Source organism: Littorina saxatilis, linkage group LG1 (assembly GCF_037325665.1).
Source record: "Littorina saxatilis isolate snail1 linkage group LG1, US_GU_Lsax_2.0, whole genome shotgun sequence".
Taxonomy (NCBI): Eukaryota; Metazoa; Mollusca; class Gastropoda; order Littorinimorpha; family Littorinidae; genus Littorina; species Littorina saxatilis.
The window spans coordinates 32,487,199-32,507,583 of NC_090245.1; the positions used below are offsets into that span (position 1 = coordinate 32,487,199).

Below are 20,385 nucleotides of genomic sequence, written 5' to 3' on the forward strand. Positions count from 1 at the left end.
GTGTTTCACAAATCACAACATTCCACAAGAGCTACTTGTACTAGTCTGCCATTGAACAAATTCACTCTTATCGCTAAAGAAATGTTGCACCATCAGCAAATATCACAATTGTTGAACATTAATCTGAAGCCAGAAATTTAAAATGAACTTTAAAACAAAATAAACATCTCAAAAGTTTTGTAAAGTCTTAGTTGTCATGAAGTGTCTATTTTACAAGCTTTAAAGGTGTTCCTGTTCGCTTTCACAAATTTATTTACTCTACATATATGTATTTGCAGGGGATCAGTAAAGGTTTCAGCCTTCTTTAACACTATTGTGACTAGCACTGCCACGGCGTTTACGTCCTGCCTGCCCAAGCTTGCCACCAAGAAACTTCCCAAAAATCAGTAACTGTAAAGAAATCTGTCTAGCAAGCTTGAATTAAGTCCAATCACCACCAAATTGTGTGTACTAATTCAAAAATGGATGCCCAGTTCAGTCGTGCTATTTATAAGTTTGTCACGCGATTTGTTTTAGCAAAGGGGGGTGAAAGGGGGGTGAAAGGGGGATAATTTGTGTTTTTTAACGTTTTTTTGTGTGTGTTTTATTTTCTACTGCTTTTTTTAAAAGTTATTTTTTAACAGAAAGTATTATAAATAATGTTATAACCAAACAAGGTGTAAAACCTATGAATTAGCTGAAATATTGTTAACATTGTACACAGAAATAAGGAGACAGTACAAAGAAAAAAACAAGCAAATCACGCATTCACTCACAGCATCCTGACTCAAATGAAACAAAACTGTAGATCTAACACTCACCAAATGATGTCTAGGTAATCCATATTGAATATAAGTCACATTTTCACAACAAAGTACCAACTGTACACCTATGAACAATTCCAAAAGGATTTGAAGGCTCCAGCCATCCATTGTTATCAGTGCTGCCACGCCCCCATAGCTCCTGCACGATTCCGAGATACATGTTCGTCTAGCAGTATCACCGCCAACCACGTGTAGTTTGCCGACTCGTACTAGCAACAACGGGACTGTTTCTTCCTCACTTTCACTGCTTGTATCGCTTTCGTGAGGCGAAAACGATACGTCCGAATCATGCTCTACGGGATCCTCTAGGTCCAACATCCGAAGAATCTCCTCCCGAGACAAGGCTCGCCTTTGATTCATTTTTTTTCCTCAAAAACGCACACAAATCAGGCGGATTTGCAAATGGCAGAAGGGGACGCCAAGTGTATCAAGGGAAACAACTCAATTTATTTGCAAGCTTCAAAAACCGGGAAGCAATCACGAGTCGTGTACCTTGTATGTCTAATACTAAAATAGTCGCTTCCCGTCCGTGGGCGTTGCAGCGCTATTACTAATATAGTCGCATCCCGTCACGAAAGTGTTAAGATATTCTTCAAACAGAACATTTGGGCAAAAGCCTAAAACAGGTGGAACATATATTTCACAAGAGAGCATGTAATTCACAAAAAGAGAGTAATCTGTCTGCTCAAGTTAGAAAAGCAAATAAACCAACTGTTTTAAAAAATCGTCTGGACTTGTAAACAACAAAATGAGGCACATGGCATTTCTGAGCAAAACAACCCTATCATTTCTGATACGAAGCATTTTAAAACAAGTGTCTAAAACAATGACACAGGTAAATGTATAATAAGGTCCCGCTTAGAGTCAGAGTAAAGACACATTTATCGTTAAAACTGGGTTTAATTAATCAAGTCAAAACAGTGCATGAATGTTAGACACAGCTAGAGTATATATACGGCACTATCCCTCCAGGAAAAAGCACACTGACACGATGAAGGGGGTTATAACGACTCACTTGAAAAGGCCTCTGACAAAAGGGTAAGTTGCTGGAATAAAAAAGGCAAATGTGTTAGCAAGGCGTATAAAATGGTTGGTAAGATAAATGACACGTCTATTTGGTCTTCTGATACATATCTTTTCTTTGTACATTCTTTGTCTCAACATTTACACCTCTTAGGAAAGGACACAATTGGGACCATGAAAAAGGGTCCCTACAGTCTTTCTTTATTTGGTGTTTAACGTCGTTTTCAACCACGAAGGTTATATCGCGACGGGGAAAGGGGGGGAGATGGGATAGAGCCACTTGTTAATTGTTTCTTGTTCACAAAAGCACTAATAAAAAAATTGCTCCAGGGGCTTGCAACGTAGTACAATATATTACCTTACTGGGAGAATGCAAGTTTCCAGTACAAAGGACTTAACATTTCTTACATACTGCTTGACTAAAATCTTTACAAACATTGATTATATTCTATACAAGAAACACTTAACAAGGGTAAAAGGAGAAACAGAATCCGTTAGTCGCCTCTTACGACATGCTGGGGAGCATCGGGTAAATTCTTCCCCCTAACCCGCGGGGGGTGGTCCCTACAGTGCAGGTGGCCACTCATGGCAGGTATGCACAGGTCAAAGTTACAGACAGGGACAACAAAAGTCCTCTGCAAGGAGATGTACTCTCATTGCAGGTATGCTTCAATCAAGTTAATAGAAGGACAACTGAACCGGTCCTTTATTTAGAGGTGTCCACTCATCAGAGGAGCATCACGTTGCAAAACCGCTGTACAGCTCTTTCCTTTGAATAGTCGTTGTCCTTTTTCTCAACAACCCCATATTTCCCCATGTCACAATCAATTTCCACAAACTACAAACCTGAATCTTTTAGCCTAACTCAGTAACTATTTAATGACTCAAACACATCTGCCTACTCAAAAATTCCGTTGACATTATTTCCATTTAAGTCTGAAAAAATGGTTTAAAATACAAAAATAAAAATAAAAATAAATAAAACATGCAAGGAGAAGAAAAGCAAAAAGGCACACTTCCAATAACAGAGAAGGTTTGTAAATACTCTCAAAATAGGAACACAACTCTTACACAGAAGCTACGTACTTTCTTTCTTTCTTTATTTGGTGTTTAACGTCGTTTTCAACCACCAAGGTTATATCGCGACGGGGAAAGGGGGGAGATGGGATAGAGCCACTTGTCAATTGTTTCTTGTTCACAAAAGCACTAATCAAAAATTTGCTCCAGGGGCTTGCAACGTAGTACAATATATGACCTTACTGGGAGAATGCAAGTTTCCAGTACAAAGGACATAACATTTCTTACATACTGCTTGACTAAAATCTTTACAAAAATTGACTATATTCTATACAAGAAACACTTAACAAGGGTAAAAGGAGAAACAGAATCCATTAGTCGCCTCTTACGACATGCTGGGGAGCATCGGGTAAATTCTTCTCCCTAACCCGCGGGGGGTGAAGCTACGTACAAGTAAGTCCAAGGATGGCTGGATGATAATTGTACTAGGACAATTTTCAAGAGAGGCAAGGTTTGTATACAACAATATGCAGAGGGAAGAGTAAGGATATGAATCCAAGCAAAAGCATACAATATAAAACCTTTTCATCTCTGTTCTAGCAACTACAGAATTTTGTGGGTAACAAATCTCAAAAAGATATATGTTCCCTATATTTGTTTTTATAATTGTGCAGATGAGTCTTTCTTTTTAGTAGGAAAACATACACTTCCTAGGACAAACATTCAAGTGAAAATGCTCAATGAAGATCTAAATCAGACACGGTAAAAGCTACTGCAGCCAATCAGAAGAAGAAAAATAGAGGGGGTGGGTTAAAGTTTGGGGTGGGTTAAAATTTCTTTAAAAGATGAAAGAGCACAGTGCACTTTCAGAAGTGCTTTTTTTCTGCAAACAACTTCCAAAGAACACACTTGTAAGACACTTTCAACATGTTCTAGAAAGCAAATCCTCACCCCTGTCTTTTATCCTGATGTAGAACACAGAAAGATGTGTTCACAGAAAAGATTAATACAAAGAGTGCAGTAACGCTTTCACACACTTCACATGGTCAGGAAAATGAGCACTAAATCAATCACATACACTGTGGTTAGCAATTAACCATAAACACAGACAGTATACTCATATAAGTAGTCTGGTGTCATGTACTTTACACAGAACTGACCAAAAATGCTGAACAACAAAATGTTATGAATCAGAACATATGTTGTTCTTCCCTCATTTTCTAAAGTATACTTGAATATTTGCAAAGCTAATTTGCAAGAAATGCACATGGTATAAATGAACAAAAATCATCAGTTATCCTTTACAAAGTGAGTATACAAAACAAAAGTTCAGGGAAATTGTGTAGAGTTCACAAAGAGAGACTGATAATTCGGATGCTGTTCAAATCAGCTCACACTCCCATTATGCAGGCATTTATGAGACCAATTTCCAGTGCTTAACAAAAACCACAGTTCAAACCAGTCTCTCTCACTCTTTCTTTCGCAGACATAGAATTTTTACAGATTAGCATGCACACAAACGGACACACAGACACACATGTGCACTCTTATCCCTCCGTTTCTGTAAACTACAGCTATGGAATCCTACTCAAATGTCATTTAATCATTTATATTTCTCATTTGTCTAGATAAATAAGCACAAAAAAACCAGCAAACCACATACCAAAACACACTCGCACACACCAACACACACACACAAACTACTCCTAGTCCTAGAGGGGTTCTTAAACAATATTGTGCAGTGTTGACAGCAAGAACACAACAGGCCGTCAGTCTCTGAAACAGGCCTCAATGACAAGAGTTTCTACCAATAAATAATAATTAGTTCAACAGACCAGGCAGAGAAGAAACATATTTGACTAGAAAAGCCAGTCAGGTTTATGAAGTCAGTTCCAGTTCCACACAAAGAATATGACTGATTGTCACTGCTTTTTGTTTTCTGGCATTAAAGTGTCATTAACGATTTTCTGCTTCTCCAAACACAGTTCTTCTCTCAAGAAATACTACAATCATTACCTGTGAATTAAAAAGACCTAAGTTAGCTTTAAAAGTCAGTAAATACAGATAAGGGGTAGACAGGTGGAAGATTTGTGTTACATGGTGAACAGGATGAAGGCAGGTGATTCATTGGTCGAAAGCAAACTCTATATGCCTGCATCTCATTAATAATGGAGTTAACGATGAAAGAATACACAGCACATTCGTTAATACACCCTCGGTCACTTAATGAGTATTATACGGTATCATCATTGTCGTCATCACTGACTTGTTAGAAATCACATTCTCTGTAAAAACAAAAATCATTTATGTACACACTAGGTTATTCCTACCCTCAATATAATTTTCACAAAATTAAATTAAATTTCTACATACATAAAACAGGCCAGTCTGCTACGACAGAACTTTATGGTATTTTTCCTTACAACTCCTTTCTTAACACGTTAACTGTGTCTCATCAAGTTTTATGTCAACTTATTTTGTGTTTATTGACTACATTAACTAACAAACGCATGGTTATCTTTAAAATATAAGTAGGTGAGCCAGAATAAATACAGCTTATCATTTAACCAGGCCTTTTTAAAAATTACTTTTAAAATTCATCTTTTAGTTCTTTCTATCACAACTGGCAATTTGTTATAAAAGTTTAAATCATCTTTTCTGTAAAAACATTAGCAACTTTTAAAATCAAAGTAAGTACTACATGTACTGACATTTATTGCAATCATTTTCTACTTTTAATGATTCTCACAAATCTGATCTAAAAGTAAATAGACATTATTTTTCTGTTAACACATTCATCATTCGCTCAACAAATGCAAAACCATTCTGATTCACAGAGTAAAATATTGCGTTAGGTGCAGCTGCGAAGATTACATTTTGCAAAATTCGTCATTCCTTTCGTTCGTCAAACTCAGTTAAAATCCAAAAACTGTGTGCAGAATTTACAGGGTAAGACTCATAGCACAGTATTTTGAACTCCCAAGTAGTTCTTCAAACCAGTTAAAAACCAAACCGAACAAAAATATATCTTTGTCGTTGTCAATAAAAGAACATCTGACTCCTTTGTTCAGCACATAATCCAATGTCTTGAACATGTTTTACGAATTTCTTGTTATCAGCTTTAGTTCAATACAAAGTGTTCTGGAAGCCTAAACACTGGCTCATACAAATGTTACTGGGTCAGCAACAACAAAAAAAGTCCGAGCAGTTTCGACAAAATCAGCCTCAGTTTGAAAAGAGATCCACTTTTCGCAAGCATTCCTGTGGACAGACACAGCAGTAGATTCTGTTTCACTTGATAAAAACAAATCAAATTCAGCTTTGTAGTTTTCAGGCTTGTTTAAAACCAAAAGCCATTTTCCAAGCGCCCTGGTCACAAAACCGCAGATTCTGTTTCATTTGACAAAATAAATCAACTCAGCAGAAAAGTTTGCAGGTTTGACAAAACCTTACACTCACAGTCCTTTCCCAAGTGTGCTGTCAATCATAACCACAACACATGCTTCTTCCACACACTCTTCCAGTGATCAAGAAATCCACACCACTCTGAACAGCGCAGAAGTAGATCCTTTTCTTGAAAACTGCTCTTGAAAACTGCTCACAGGACTCAAGCCTGTAAATAGTAAGATGTTTTAGTTCTGCACACATTTCACAAGAACCGCTCATCAGAAACACAGGGGCAGGTATCTCATTCTGAGTATCCACCCTCAGATAACCAGTTCATGAGTCGGTCAACCACATATCCACAAAGTCCAGAGAATGTGAGGGACTCATCGAGAGACTGTGTCTGTGTCTGTATCCTCTGAACCGTTCTTCACTCTGTCGGCTTTGTCACGCGAGGACGTTCGACGAAATATCCAGGGGGCGCTCAGACGACTGCGGTTGCTGCGATCACTAGAGGCGCTGTCTCGACGGCTGCGTAACTTGCCGTTCACTGGAGATGTAGGAAGGCTGGAGAAAGAGAGAAATAGTAATTACACTTTTTGCAAACCTGGGGCAATGTTTGAAAGTGGTACTGCTTGGTTGATTTTCCTTAACAGAAACCAATGCATCTGATAAAAGAAAAGCAAAATCAATTTCATTCTAAAATATCATTTCTACCTACTCACTTTCAGCTAAAATTCTTGGATATGAAACATAAAACAGCAACCTAATCTTCAAGTAGTCGTGTTGACTGTGCAGAATGTGTGCACGCACACTCTCTCCCTCTCTCCCTCTCTCTCTCTCTCTCTCTCTCTCTCTCTCTCTCTCTCTCTCTCTCTCTCTCTCTCTCCACCCACCACTACAAAAACTACAACCACAAACCATCTCCCACCCACCATGACAACACACACACACAATCCACAACCACACATTCCCCATTTAGCCTTTCAGACACACACCCACGCCTAGCACCACTCACCTGATGGTGTTGAAGGGACGTGCATTACTGACTTCAGGCAGGTTGATCTCCATGGGTGTGATGAGCGTCAGTCGCAGTTCACTGCCTGCCTGTCGCACCAGTTGTACCACCTCTTCATGTTTGGCCCATTTGGTGTCCGCCGTCGCCACGCCAACCACAAAGTCTCCAACCTTCATGCCGCTTCTCTGCAACACATTCAAAAATAACCATTTAATACATCACCAAACACATTATTGTGGTATCTAACACGTATTTTGTAAGATGCGTTTTTAAATCTTATCTAAACAGGTGATTCATAAAATGTGGTTATTTGTTGGTATTATGTAGTTGCTGCTACCTTTACAAGCTAAAATCTGGCCTCACGTGAGTCCTAATAAAGACAAACATTCTTATTGGTCGTTTTCTTTGCCTGTGCATGTATAGTTTGTTGGTTATGTTTGGTCGGTTTCTTTGCCTGTGCGTGTATAGTATGCTTGGTCGATGTATGTATTGTAAAGCGCTAAGAGTAGACATTTTTCTAGAATAGCGCTATAAAAGTTTGCATTATTATTATTATTATTATTATTAAGGGGGAATTTGTCCCCCTAGGAGAGTGGCAACAGACAGCCAGAGTTAAGAAATGCATATAACAATCCCACATCTTCATGCACAAAAACAAGCGTACATGCACATACATAAGGACAGACAAACATAACTGGCACAGATACAAAGACAAAACTGACACAGATAGACAGACAGAAATACTCTGCAGACAGAGGAAAAGATTGAAGGACAGTCAAGCACGCACACACACACACACACACTCACACCAGACTCCAAACAATATGTTCTCCTTACCCCAGCAACACTGTCAGGCTCTATATCAGCCACAATGACCGGCGAGTCGCCGCGTACACTGAAACCAAAGCCTTCTGTCGGCTGACGTTGCAAGACCACAGCACGAGGGGCTGACCACTGGTTTTTGGAATTGAAGATTGCGATGGGACCCTGCAAAATATCAAGAGATATTGGTAAATATTTGTTGTCAAGATATGAGGTTTTGCTGTCTGAGCGAAGTACCAGAGAGAGAGATGAAGAGAGAGAGATGATGAAGAGAGAGAGAGAGAGAGAGAGAGAGAGAGAGAGTGAGTGAGTGAGTGAGTATGTGTGTGTGCGTGTGTGCGTGTACTTTTTGCAAGCGTGTGTGTGCATGCATGAGTGTGTGTGTGTGAGTGTGTGTGTGTGTGTGTGTGTGTGTGTGTGTGTGTGTGTGTGTGTGTGCACCTTTTTTAGCCTTGGTGAAAGTTAAGAATAGATGATTCCTTGACTACATTGGCGAGGTCGCCAAAAGAAACTGTCTGCAGCTTTTAGACAGAGCAAATAAGCAAAGATACATACACAAATCTCAAAATATCCATCAATTAAATCCTGTTTTCAACAAAATCCATAAAATCTGTCAACTAACCAGTTTCCAGAATATATCAGTGGACTTTGTCTTTGAGAAGTCTGGAGCAATTGGGGCTGACTCCTGTTCTGATTTGCCGACAATGCGTGGAACAGTCATTAGTTCTGTGAAGTCGTCTTCCTCTTCCAGTCCTGAGAACTTTTCCACAGATCTGCACAGAACACAGAAAATAACTCCATGGTGTACAAAGATGTAAAATATCCATCATATTCTCTGCATGCAGATTCCCCTCTTATTCAACCCTCTCCCCTCTAAAGAAGCAATGAACACTAGCAAAGAACATTCATCATAAAGAAGAAGAAATCAAACAAATGCGAAGTCTTTTTTTCAATTAAAAGCCCTTTCCCTAAAATTAGAATGAAGGATGAATGTCTTTTTCCATTCAGCAAGATCTATTAACATTATATATCAATGTGCACCTCAAGCCTTTATGGACCCTGGATTTCATCACCAAAGAAAAACAAGTCGCGTAAGGCAAAATTACAACATTTAGTCAAGCTGTCGAACTAACAGAATGAAACTGAACTCACTGCATTTTTACAGCAAGAGCGTATACTCGTAGCATCGTCAGTCCACCGCTCGATGCACAGGCAGTGAAATTGACAAGAAGAGCGGGGTAGTAGTTGCGCTGAGAAGGATAGCACGCTTTTCTTTATCTCTATTCTTTTTAACTTTCTGAGCGTGTTTTTAATCCAAACATATCACATCTATATGTTTTTGGAATCAGGAACCCACAAGGAATAAGATGAAATTGTTTTTAAATCGATTTCGGAAATTTTATTTTAATAATAATGTTTATATTTTTAATTTTCAGAGCTTGTTTTTAATCCGAATATAACATATTTATATGTTTTTGGAATCAGAAAATGATGAAGAATAAGATAAACGTAAATTTGGATCGTTTAAAAAATTATTGTTTTTTTTTACAATTTTCAGATTTTTAATGACCAAAGTCATTAATTAATTTTTAAGCCACCAAGCTGAAATGCAATACCGAAGTCCGGCCTTCGTCGAAGATTGCTGGGCCAAAATTTCAATCAATTTGATTGAAAAATAAGGGTGTGACAGTGCCGCCTCAACTTTTACAAAAAGCCGGATATGACGTCATCAAAGGTATTTATCGAAAAAAAGAAAAAAACGTCCGGGGATATCATTCCCAGGAACTCTCATGTCAAATTTCATAAAGATCGGTCCAGTAGTTTGGTCTGAATCGCTCTACACACACACACAGACAGACAGACACACACACACACACACACACACACACACACATACACCACAACCCTCGTCTCGATTCCCCCCTCTACGTTAAAACATTTAGTCAAAACTTGACTAAATGTAAAAAAGATGAAGAAGAAGAGTATTTTCAGAAAAAGACGACAAAACGACCAACCTTTCATGCATCTTCTGCAGAATGTCTCTGAAGAGGTCAATTTTCCGCATCTGCTTACAGAGGTCGTGAACCCTGAGGGCTTCCTCGTGACTCAAGACAGCCTCGCGCAGGTGACCTTTACCTGTTGATAAGGAAAGAAAACAAGAGGCGAAGCCATCAAGGCTCACGTAAGAAATCGACAAACAGTAACACAAACTCAATCACTCCGTCACACACACACACACACACACACACACACACACACACACACAGAAAGAGCATAGGTGAAACTGTGCAAGAAAGCGAGACACTAGATCTAGATCTGTCTGTCTGCATGTAGCCTACTTACAGGGACACGACTGCCAACAGAGTCTCGGCCCGCTCAAAATAATAATGACCGAGACTTTCAGTACTTCCTTCGCGTGACGTCTAACCCTCTTACGTCATAATGTGACGTCAATGTAATGTGACGTCTTCAAATGTTAGAGTTTCTACCACAGACATACACACGCACGCACACACGCACATACGCACGCACGCACAGACAGACAAAGTTACGATCGCATAGGCTACACTTACGTGAGCCAATGAAACTTAAACAGATCCACATACTTCTCTGTGACTTATCACCTTCTACATCTTTGCTGCGACACTTAGTTACTGGCAGATTTTACAAGGTCAACTGTTTGAGATGGGAATAAGATTTCCATTGAACACGGTTCAAGGAATTTACTGGGCGGGGATGTAGCTCAGTCGGTAGCGCACTGGATTTGTATCCAGTTGGCCGCTGTCAGCGTGAGTTCGTCCCCACGTTCGGCGAGAGATTTATTTCTCAGAGTCAACTTTGTGTGCAGACTCTCCTCGGTGTCCGAACACCCCCGTGTGTACACGCAAGCACAAGACCAAGTGCGCACGAAAAAGATCCTGTAATCCATGTCAGAGTTCGGTGGGTTATAGAAACACAAAAATACCCAGCATGCTTCCTCCGAAAACGACGTATGGCTGCCTAAATGGCGGGGTAAAAAACGGTCATACACGTAAAATTCCACTCGTGCAAAAAACACGAGTGTACGTGGGAGTTTCAGCCCACGAACGCAGAAGAAGAAGAAGAAGAAGGAATTTACTGCAATAAAAGAAAGCTTAACTATACTTTGGGTAGTTGCGACAGTCATTTCAGACCCCCATTTTAAGACTCCCTCCCTTTTAAGACCCTGTTTTCTCAGACTCGTTGTTCGTAACCTCTGCAAATTTTACCCCATTTTATTAGACTCCTTCCTTTTTAAGACCTGATTTGTCAGATTTTTGGAGGTCTTAAAAGGGGGGTTCCACTGTAGGCAAATTGGGTTATCTATGATGGGAACCATCTTGGGGAGATGAATGTTTCAAATGCGGCTGTCATACCCGGTTTCAACATCAACAAAATACCTCCATAGAATGATAAACATGTTCCTTACCCAGGACTTTGCGTTCTTCGTGTGTCTTGGGCAGCTTGAGGCCGTTGTTCTCATCGTGTGGCTCCACCCCAACGTGCAGACTCTCAAACATGGCGCGCAGCTTCTCTGTGTCACCGCTGTCTGTAAAGAGACAACACACGGAATTGTTACAGCACCGTATTCAATTTCCTGCCTTGAACGGTCTTTGCTTTTATCTTTCTTCTTTTACAACATAACACTCTTTTGTTTTTACTTGAACGGTCTTTGCTTTTATTTTCTTCTTTTACAGTGTACCACTCTTGTTATAATACTGCCACTCCTTCTCCTTTCTACTGGTGCTGTATATGTATAAGTTACAGCTCCGTCCATCCATGGTATCGCCTGATATTTTGTCGAGACTGGGTCAATGAATATGATGACGTCACTCGAGGCTCTGCCGAGAGTGACGTCATTATATTCTTTCACCCCGTCGAGACAAAATATCACGCGATACCATGGATGGACGGAACTGTAACGTATATATGGCATGACCAAAGTAAAGAGAATTTGTCATGGGATGTGGCAACAAATCATTGGAAATTCACCATGGGCAATCAACCCAAGCCTAGAAGTTGTAGAACTATATTTTGTTTCAGTCTTGGCAAGGCCAGTTTTGTCCAGTTCCGGAAAAGACATAATGAATTCATTCACCCTGCCGAGACGAAAAAAACAATTCCACGGATAAAAACGTATAAGCTTATTATCCCGTGACGCATCAAAGCTAAATTTTGTTTTGAAATGTCATTACAACGTACAGATAACTTATAACGACATAATCGCCTTCACAAGACAGGAAAAACGCACACTTTGTTTTTCGTCTGCTACAAATCTAGTCTTGTTGGTTGACGGAGAGAATAAAGCTTCAATCATACCTTCATCAACAGGAATAAATGCTCAATCCGCTGTCAGTTCGCAACTGAACCTTGTTTTTTTCTTTAACTTTTTGGTTAACATTGAAACGGCAATCCAAAAGAAGGTTTCAGCTGTTTCAAGATAGAGGCTTAGCTCCTTCTTTTGAGTTGCTTTTCAGTCTAAAATGACACCGGAAGCGAACAAATTGTCGCGTATACTTTCGTCACAAAAAGACGTCATGACAAAGTTACACGCAAAGCGAAAGAGACTTTGACGTCATTTACTTTTGTTTGGAATTTTCCGCCTGTTCCTAGCTTGTCAGTGAAGACCTGACGTGAGTAAGCTTACCCTTTGCAGCTGTGAAATAATCAGTCTTGTGTCTCGGTCGTGTAGGTACAGAGTTTGCTTCTGCAATCATTGTGTTCGTGTTGATGACGGCTTCATAAGATTTCCATTTTCTTGTTTCTGCGGCTGCGCAAGTTATTTTGCCTAGGTCATGGCCGAACTTTAGGCCTACGGAGAAATATCGCTGGATATTTTCTCCCTGGATTAACAGAGACAAAGAAGGGAAGTCATGTTGTATGTTCTTTTATTTTCTTTCATGCACATACAGACAGACACACACACAGACAGACAGACAGACAGGCAGACAGACAGACAGACAGACAGACAGACAGACAGACAGGCAGACAGACAGACAGACAGACACCCAAAACAGACAGTATAGCCGACAGAGCCCCTGTTGGGTATCTGGGGGCAACGCCCCCATAAGCTGAAGCATTTTGGCCTTGTAAATATAAATTTAACACCCCCTAGTGAAATATACATTATGCATGTAAAGAAAAGCACTACTTTGTCCCTCTCCCCTGGGTTCAACTATAACAAATGTTAGTTCATTTTTCAAATTTTGTTTGCTTTCGCAGAAATCCGTGAAATTGCTGAGATTTGGATTGCCTGTTTTCTTTCAGTTGGTTTGTCAGTGTGCTGCCTCACCTTTTTGTTCCATAAGAGCCATGGCAACGTAGTAGTGCGCCAGACCCTTGTAGAAGTAGTGCTTGGTCTGCGCCATGGACACCCAGGGGAAGGGCAGGTAACTCTTCACCACCTCCGCTGTCATCTTGCGATGGGTATCACGGTACTTCTCCGATACCTGCAAAGAAGAAAAAGACTCATATGTTTTTGTTCTGCTGGATAAAACATTACACATGCAGGAGTTGTAATTCATTTTTCAATGGTCCCTGCTGCCAGCTCATGCATGTTAATTTAATCGATCTTTTTTTCTAAAGTTAAAATACTCTTTCTTTATGCTATTTGAACACATTTACCTCTTTTAATGATACTATTACTGGAAGTGATAATGAAATTGTGCCTGTGGAGCATCAATGAACTGCATCTGACTTGCCTGTGGAAAAAAAGTCCTCAACTGAAGAACACACCTTTGAAATTATACTTCTGTAATGTGCATCTATTTTTATATTCACCAAGAAGTCTTTGAAACTGTCCCCCAGAAGAACTCGATCTTAACACAAGACATGATTGTACTCACCATAGCTGCCTCCCTGGCCAGTTTAGCGTTGGTGACCACCCCCTCCTTTCCCCACTCCATCAGTCGCCCCTCCAACACACACTCCTGAGCCTGTGCCTGCATACAGAGTAAGAATGGAGATTAGAAAACTACAAAACAAACATTTAAAAAGAACCTTGCAGAAAGCGAAATGAATTCTTCGCTTCAGATCCACTTTGTTCTAACTACAAATGTATTCATCACATTCTCTAAAAAAAAAAAAAAATGTTTAAAGGCATACTAACGCACTCCCGTGTTTACAAAGTGTAGTTTGCCCACAATCGATGTCAAACGCACCATAAGACCATATAATGACGATATGTCACCATGCGCGGACCATAATACATGCATTACAGCTTGTTCTAGCCTCTGAAAAAGTGAGGATGTCAACAAAGCCGCGGAGTTCTCTCCCTTGCATCAACGTTACATGTGTTGCCAAATCTATAAATAGGACGATCCAGATCAAAATGAAAATTCAAATATCTCAACATTTAAGGGGTCCTAGACCACAATATTTTGCAGGGAACTTAATTTAGCATGTCTCCAGCTGTTGGTAAAGCAATTAGCGTGTATAGTCATCGAGTACATATGGCTTTAAGTATTCCCAAACAAATGTTGCTGTATGACATGAGAACTACCTGCCACCAACGCCATGGACTGAAGTTTGTACACTTCTCTGCTTCAGACCTTTATTTCTTCTGGCAACTTGTTCCGGTTTGAGGCATAGTTTTATGCAACGCTAACCAGTCAACTGATAATCAAGAACACACACAAAATGTGACTGACCAGCAGAAGTGCAGACAACATGCTGAGGGTGTCGGACTGCATGTCCATGCTGGGTGCGTTGCGGAAATGACTCTCGAGGTATCGGAACGACCCGGCCGCTCGCTCGAAGTCTTCCCTTGCCGACGTCACTCCCTGCTTCCTTGTCCGATCCTGTGAAAAGAGTAACGCCTGAATTCTCCTCTCAGAGATGGGCTCTCATGCTCTACTCCTTATTTCTTATTCAGTGAAACCCCCCTCTGTAAGACCTCAAACGGGCGGGGATGTAGCTCAGTCGGTAGCGCGCTGGATTTGTATCCAGTTGGCCGCTGTCAGCGTGAGTTCGTCCCCACGTTCGGCGAGAGATTTATTTCTCAGAGTCAACTTTGTGTGCAGACTCTCCTCGGTGTCCGAACACCCCCGTGTGTACACGCAAGCACAAGACCAAGTGCGCACGAAAAAGATCCTGTAATCCATGTCAGAGTTCGGTGGGTTATAGAAACACGAAAATATCCGAAAACGGCATATGGCTGCCTAAATGGCGGGGTAAAAAACGGTCATACAAGTAAAATTCCACTCGTGCAAAAAAAACGAGTGTACGTGGGAGTTTCAGCCCACGAACGCAGAAGCAGAAGAAGAAGAAGACCTCAAACAATCTGCGAAAATGAGGTCTTGATAAAGAGGGGGTCTTAATATGGGGGTCAATTTACACAGGTTATCAACAGAAAATCTGAGAAAAGTCTTAAAAAAAGAGGGAATCTTAAATTGGGGGGTCGGGGGGGGGGGGGTCTTAAAAGGGGGGTTTCACTGTACTGAACCCAATTTCACACATAAACAAGAAGAGCAAACGCTCGATCGAGTCACTTTCGCAGTTCTGAATATTATATGAGGCATCAGATGGACAGGAAGAAATTGCTATTCACAACACAATGAGTCACGTTCACATAAAATTTGAGCCCGGTCACTTTTATAGTTTCCGAGAAAAGCCCAACGTTAAGTTGTGTGTTGCCGAACAGAAAAGGCTAGTTATCTCCCTTGTTTTTCTGATAACGTTCGTAAAAGGCTACAGATGTAAATACTTTGATGTAAAGAATAATCCTACAAAGTTTCAATCACATCCGATGAACTTTGTCAAAGATATAAAATGTCTAATTTTTCCTTTGACGCTGACCTGTGACCTTGAAAAAGGTCAAAGGTCAACGAAACCATCGTTAAAGTGTAGAGGTCATTGGAGGTCACGACTAAACAAAATATGAGCCCGATCGCTTTGATAGTTTCCGAGAAAAGATATAAAATGTCTAATTTTTCCTTTGACGCTGACCTGTGACCTTGAAAAAGGTCAAAGGTCAACGAAACCATCGTTAAAGTGTAGAGGTCATTGGAGGTCACGACTAAACAAAATATGAGCCCGATCGCTTTGATAGTTTCCGAGAAAAGTCCAACGTTAAGGTGGTGTCTACGGACGGCCGGCCGGCCGGCCGGACGGCCGGCCGGACAGACTAACACTGACCGATTACATAGAGTCACTTTTTCTCAAGTGACTCAAAAAGTAGGCTACAGACAGACAGATCTAGATCTAGTGTCTCGCACTCTTGCACCGTATCACTTATGCTTACTGTTTCTTTCTTTCTTTATTTGGTGTTTAACGTCGTTTTCAACCGTTCAAGGTTATATCGCGACGGTATGCTTACTGTGTGTGTGTATGTGTGACGGAGTGATTGGGTTTGTGTTACTGTTTGTCGATTTCTTATGTGAGCCGTGAAGGCTTCGCCTCTTGTTGTAATGTGTTATGGATGTAAGCAGATTCGCGATCGTCGATAATGATTTTTCATGGTGTTTTGTAATTTTTAAATTACAGAGGAATTTTTATTTTAGACAGTTTCAAGCGAGCTATTTTTCGCGGATGTATTTACTGTGCAAACAACTCTAAATATGGCATAAGTGTCACGTGATAATCAACCGTTTGGTTTCGCGCTCGCTGGAGCAGACGATTTTTTTTACAGTGATGCAACCATATATTACGGTCTCCTTCCGGCAGCAGTCCCAAAATTTCGACTTGTTTTGACCTTACAACGATGTCTTTATCATAACTGTGAAGAACAGAACGGAGATCACTGTCGAAGTCGGCCAATCTGCAATCATTTTCGTCTCGCGAACACTGCTTGTGAACAACATATGGGAGATCACTCTGTATTCTCGTTTTGATAGATTCGCGTAGGACTGTCGCGTTCGGTCAGAGAGACAACTGGCGATAGCCGTGGAGCGAGGATTATCAGAATGCACCACAATGATCATTATATACTCTTTAAAAGCTGTGGCATAAATGCAAGCGAAGTCCCATTTTCACCTCTGAGTACAATTTATCTGGATTTGTGCCACAAGAGCCGATAAAAAAAATCGTAATGGAAATAAAATGAACTGCATTCTCTTGAACCAAAGATAAAAACTCCACTGAACTGGGCAGTACATATAATTGTCAGCTTGATCTTGATAAAGGCAAGATAAATGATCTTGATAACCTCAATAGCAAGGTTACTGAACAATACCTAGACTTGTATTTCAAAATCAGTGTCTACTTACCCTTCTACAGCCCATCTGTGTGTAGAGAGATCCTACGTTGAACAAAATGCTGCCTTTCTCAAACCCGATGGCCTTCTGTATACTGGGGACTCCTGTCAAGGAGTCGTACCTGAAAAGAAAACAGTGTCAATTTCCTTTTTTCAAGAAAACAAAGACAAACACACACACAAGGATATCTTGAATAAGTCTACGTTAGAAGATCTGCATGAGCAAAGTGTGACAAAGTAAACAATAAAACAAAGCAAAAAACTAAAATCAGGAAAGATGAAAGTACAGCAGGGAAGATGTGAGCGACGGCTGTTCTTCTAATTTATTTCTTAATTTCATGTTGCAATCAACTTCTTCTTCTTCGTTCATGGGCTGAAACTCGCATGTTCATGGGCTGAGACTCGCACGTTCACTCATGTTTTTGCACGAGTGGGTTTTTACGTGCATGACTGTTTTTACCCCGCCATTCAGGCAGCCATACGCCGCTTTCGCGGGACCAACAAACAAATGTTACCATTAACAGAACTTTTTCATCTCAAGCCCTCCTCACAACTTCAAATTACTATCATATTTGTATCAACAAAATTTGTGTAAAAAGGAATGACAAATGTACAGCGGTAAAACATTGAAGAAACATAGACCAACACAAACCGATCACAATGCATACAAGGCATGTGCACTCACCAGTGAAAGTGAAGAGGAAGCTGTCGATTGGGACGGAAGAAGCGTTTTTCCACAAAGTACAGCTGGTTGAAGTACTCCGTCAGAAGTTCTATGCCAGCGTAGTTTCGTTCTGGTGTGCGGATAGCTTGACGAAGGTCGTTGAGGTCGTTAATCTCCTTGGTATAGTTCTCTGGCGGTTCGCTATAATGCTCCATGATAACATCCTGAAACAAAAGAGAACAAAAATGAAAACTCTGAAACAAAGTGAACTTCATAAAGAACGGCCTTTTGCCAGAATTAAAGCACAACTTCCTGAAGCTTGTAAGGGAATTATGGGACCCACAGCCAAAGAAGTTTTCAGAGACTAACAGTAAATATTCCAAACTGAAACATGCATGAGCTTTGGTGAATGCAACATGAATAAAAAAAAGTCTGTACATCCCCGTGGATTTAAGAGACACTTGATACCTAAACTCTGCCCAATTTTTGTTTCAGATTTGTAGAAATAACCTTTCAACTTCAGAAAAGGCTAATAGGGCAGAAAGAAAGAAAATAGAGAAAGGAAGAAAAATAGAATGCAGGAACAAACCCAATCATATATTTTATAAATCAATAAATCTTCATAAAAAAAGAAACAGTATAGGTAATATAATAGTACATGTTCTGTCTACCAAATGCCAACACACGCACGCACGTCCACACACACACAAGTTTGGAGCGCCTACACTACCCCCAGCTTTAAAACAAATGCGAAACAACTTCAGAGCTATGGTCATGCCAAAATGCATTTCACCTTAAATGCAAAATAACAAGCGCAGGCTGACAGGTGTATACCGAGTGCTTATTGATCAGTCTTGGCCTCAAAGGTCTCCATCCAGCCACATTCCTCTGGTCAATAACTAATCTGCCACGACTCTTTTATGTTTCCTCTCTGAACTTTTCAAAGGTGTGCAACCAGACTCTAGCTAGAAATGAAAATGAAGGATAAATCATCATGGCAAGAAATCAGTTTTCCAAGTACAAATGAAATAATGAATGAAACTAGGTGGATCACTTTGTGTGCGAATATTTTGTGTTTACTCGTCTTTCAAGCGCGTGCCATGCATGTGTGTCTTTCTTTCTGCCTCAATGTGTCTTGTTGTGTCTGCGTATATCTGCACCTGTCCATGTGCTTCAGAGTACACCTGTCAGCATTAGTGGTAAGTAAACATGTAAAGCTGAAGAGTGTGCACTCTGTATTCCCAGATTAGGGCTTCACTGTTCACTGAACCACTTCTGTGCAATATTGTCATTTAGAACCCGATTCATTCAGGCATGGGCATTTCATCTTTGGGAATGTACATACCGTGAAGGGCACACTGAAGTCCAGTTCCTTGGTCTCTTTCAACCCCAGTGGGATCATGGGAGTGTACTTGGCACAGCTGCAATAATTAAAGAAACATAATAACATTATCAAAAGACCCAAACCATCAAACAATTTGTTAAAAGCTTCATGCTGAGGATCTTAGGTGTCAGGAGACTAGTTCCGCATAACTCTCACTTACTGTTGTTGTCTATATCTAGAGTGCTTACTCTGGGTGGCCGAGTGGTAACGCACTTGCGCTCGGAAATGAGAGGTTGCGAGTTCGACCCTAGGTCAGGGCGTTAGCAATTTTCTCCCCCCTTTCCTAACCTAGGTGGTGGGTTCAAGTGCTAGTCTTTCGGATGAGACGAAAAACTGAGGTCCCTTCGTGTACACTACATTGGGGTGTGCATGTTAAAGATCCCATGATTGACAAAAGGGTCTTTCCTGGCAAAATTGTATAGGCATAGATAAAAATGTCCACCAAAATACCCGTGTGACTTGGAATAATAGGCCGTGAAAAGTAGGATATGCGCCGAAATGGCTGCGATCTGCTGGCCGATGTGAATGCGTGATGTATTGTGTAAAAATATTCCATCTCACACGGCATAAATAAATCCCTGCGCCTTGAATATGTGCGCGATATAAATTGCATAAATTAAAAATAAAAAAAAATAAAAAAAATAAATCCCTGCGCTTAGAACTGTACCCACGGAATACGCGCGATATAAGCCTCATATTGATTGATTGATTGATACTTCCCTTTGATTCTCAAAACAAGTTTCATTGCACCAATCACGATTTCAAAACCATTTTAACGTTCATTCAACAGACACACCCGATGTTAAAGCATAACTACCAATCAATATTATCCACACACAAATCAGTTCAAAATAGCCCCCAGGAACGGTTATGGTAAGCTGCCAACTGCAACTCAGCACTTCCGTAAATTAGCAATTTTAGCTTCAGGAATGGCAGTATCCTGAACAATAACAAATTTAAAAAGAAATTTGAAACAGACAGACTGCTGACATCCCCAAAATCAAGAATCAAAGCTGTTTTTGAACAAATGAAAAGTACTTTAGATTCTAAGCTTCTTGA

At 40.4% G+C, this 20,385-nt stretch overlaps 1 protein-coding gene across 1 annotated transcript in view; it reads right to left on the reverse strand.

Moving 5' to 3' along the window:
* Positions 1 to 3,704: 3,704 nt before the first annotated feature.
* The window catches only part of LOC138967231 (rhophilin-1-like), a 50,641-nt gene continuing 33,960 nt past the window's right edge, over positions 3,705 to 20,385 (reverse strand). Inside the window, exons 4-15 of the mRNA XM_070339756.1 lie at positions 19,288 to 19,363; positions 17,964 to 18,166; positions 17,292 to 17,400; positions 14,736 to 14,885; positions 13,932 to 14,027; positions 13,379 to 13,535; positions 11,516 to 11,635; positions 10,083 to 10,203; positions 8,690 to 8,840; positions 8,083 to 8,232; positions 7,246 to 7,430; positions 3,705 to 6,794 (exon numbers count right to left, since the gene is read on the reverse strand). Of these exons, the coding sequence (XP_070195857.1) occupies positions 6,614 to 6,794; positions 7,246 to 7,430; positions 8,083 to 8,232; positions 8,690 to 8,840; positions 10,083 to 10,203; positions 11,516 to 11,635; positions 13,379 to 13,535; positions 13,932 to 14,027; positions 14,736 to 14,885; positions 17,292 to 17,400; positions 17,964 to 18,166; positions 19,288 to 19,363 (1,699 nt within the window). The 3' untranslated portion in view covers positions 3,705 to 6,613. The remainder of the gene's footprint in view (positions 6,795 to 7,245; positions 7,431 to 8,082; positions 8,233 to 8,689; positions 8,841 to 10,082; positions 10,204 to 11,515; positions 11,636 to 13,378; positions 13,536 to 13,931; positions 14,028 to 14,735; positions 14,886 to 17,291; positions 17,401 to 17,963; positions 18,167 to 19,287; positions 19,364 to 20,385) is intronic.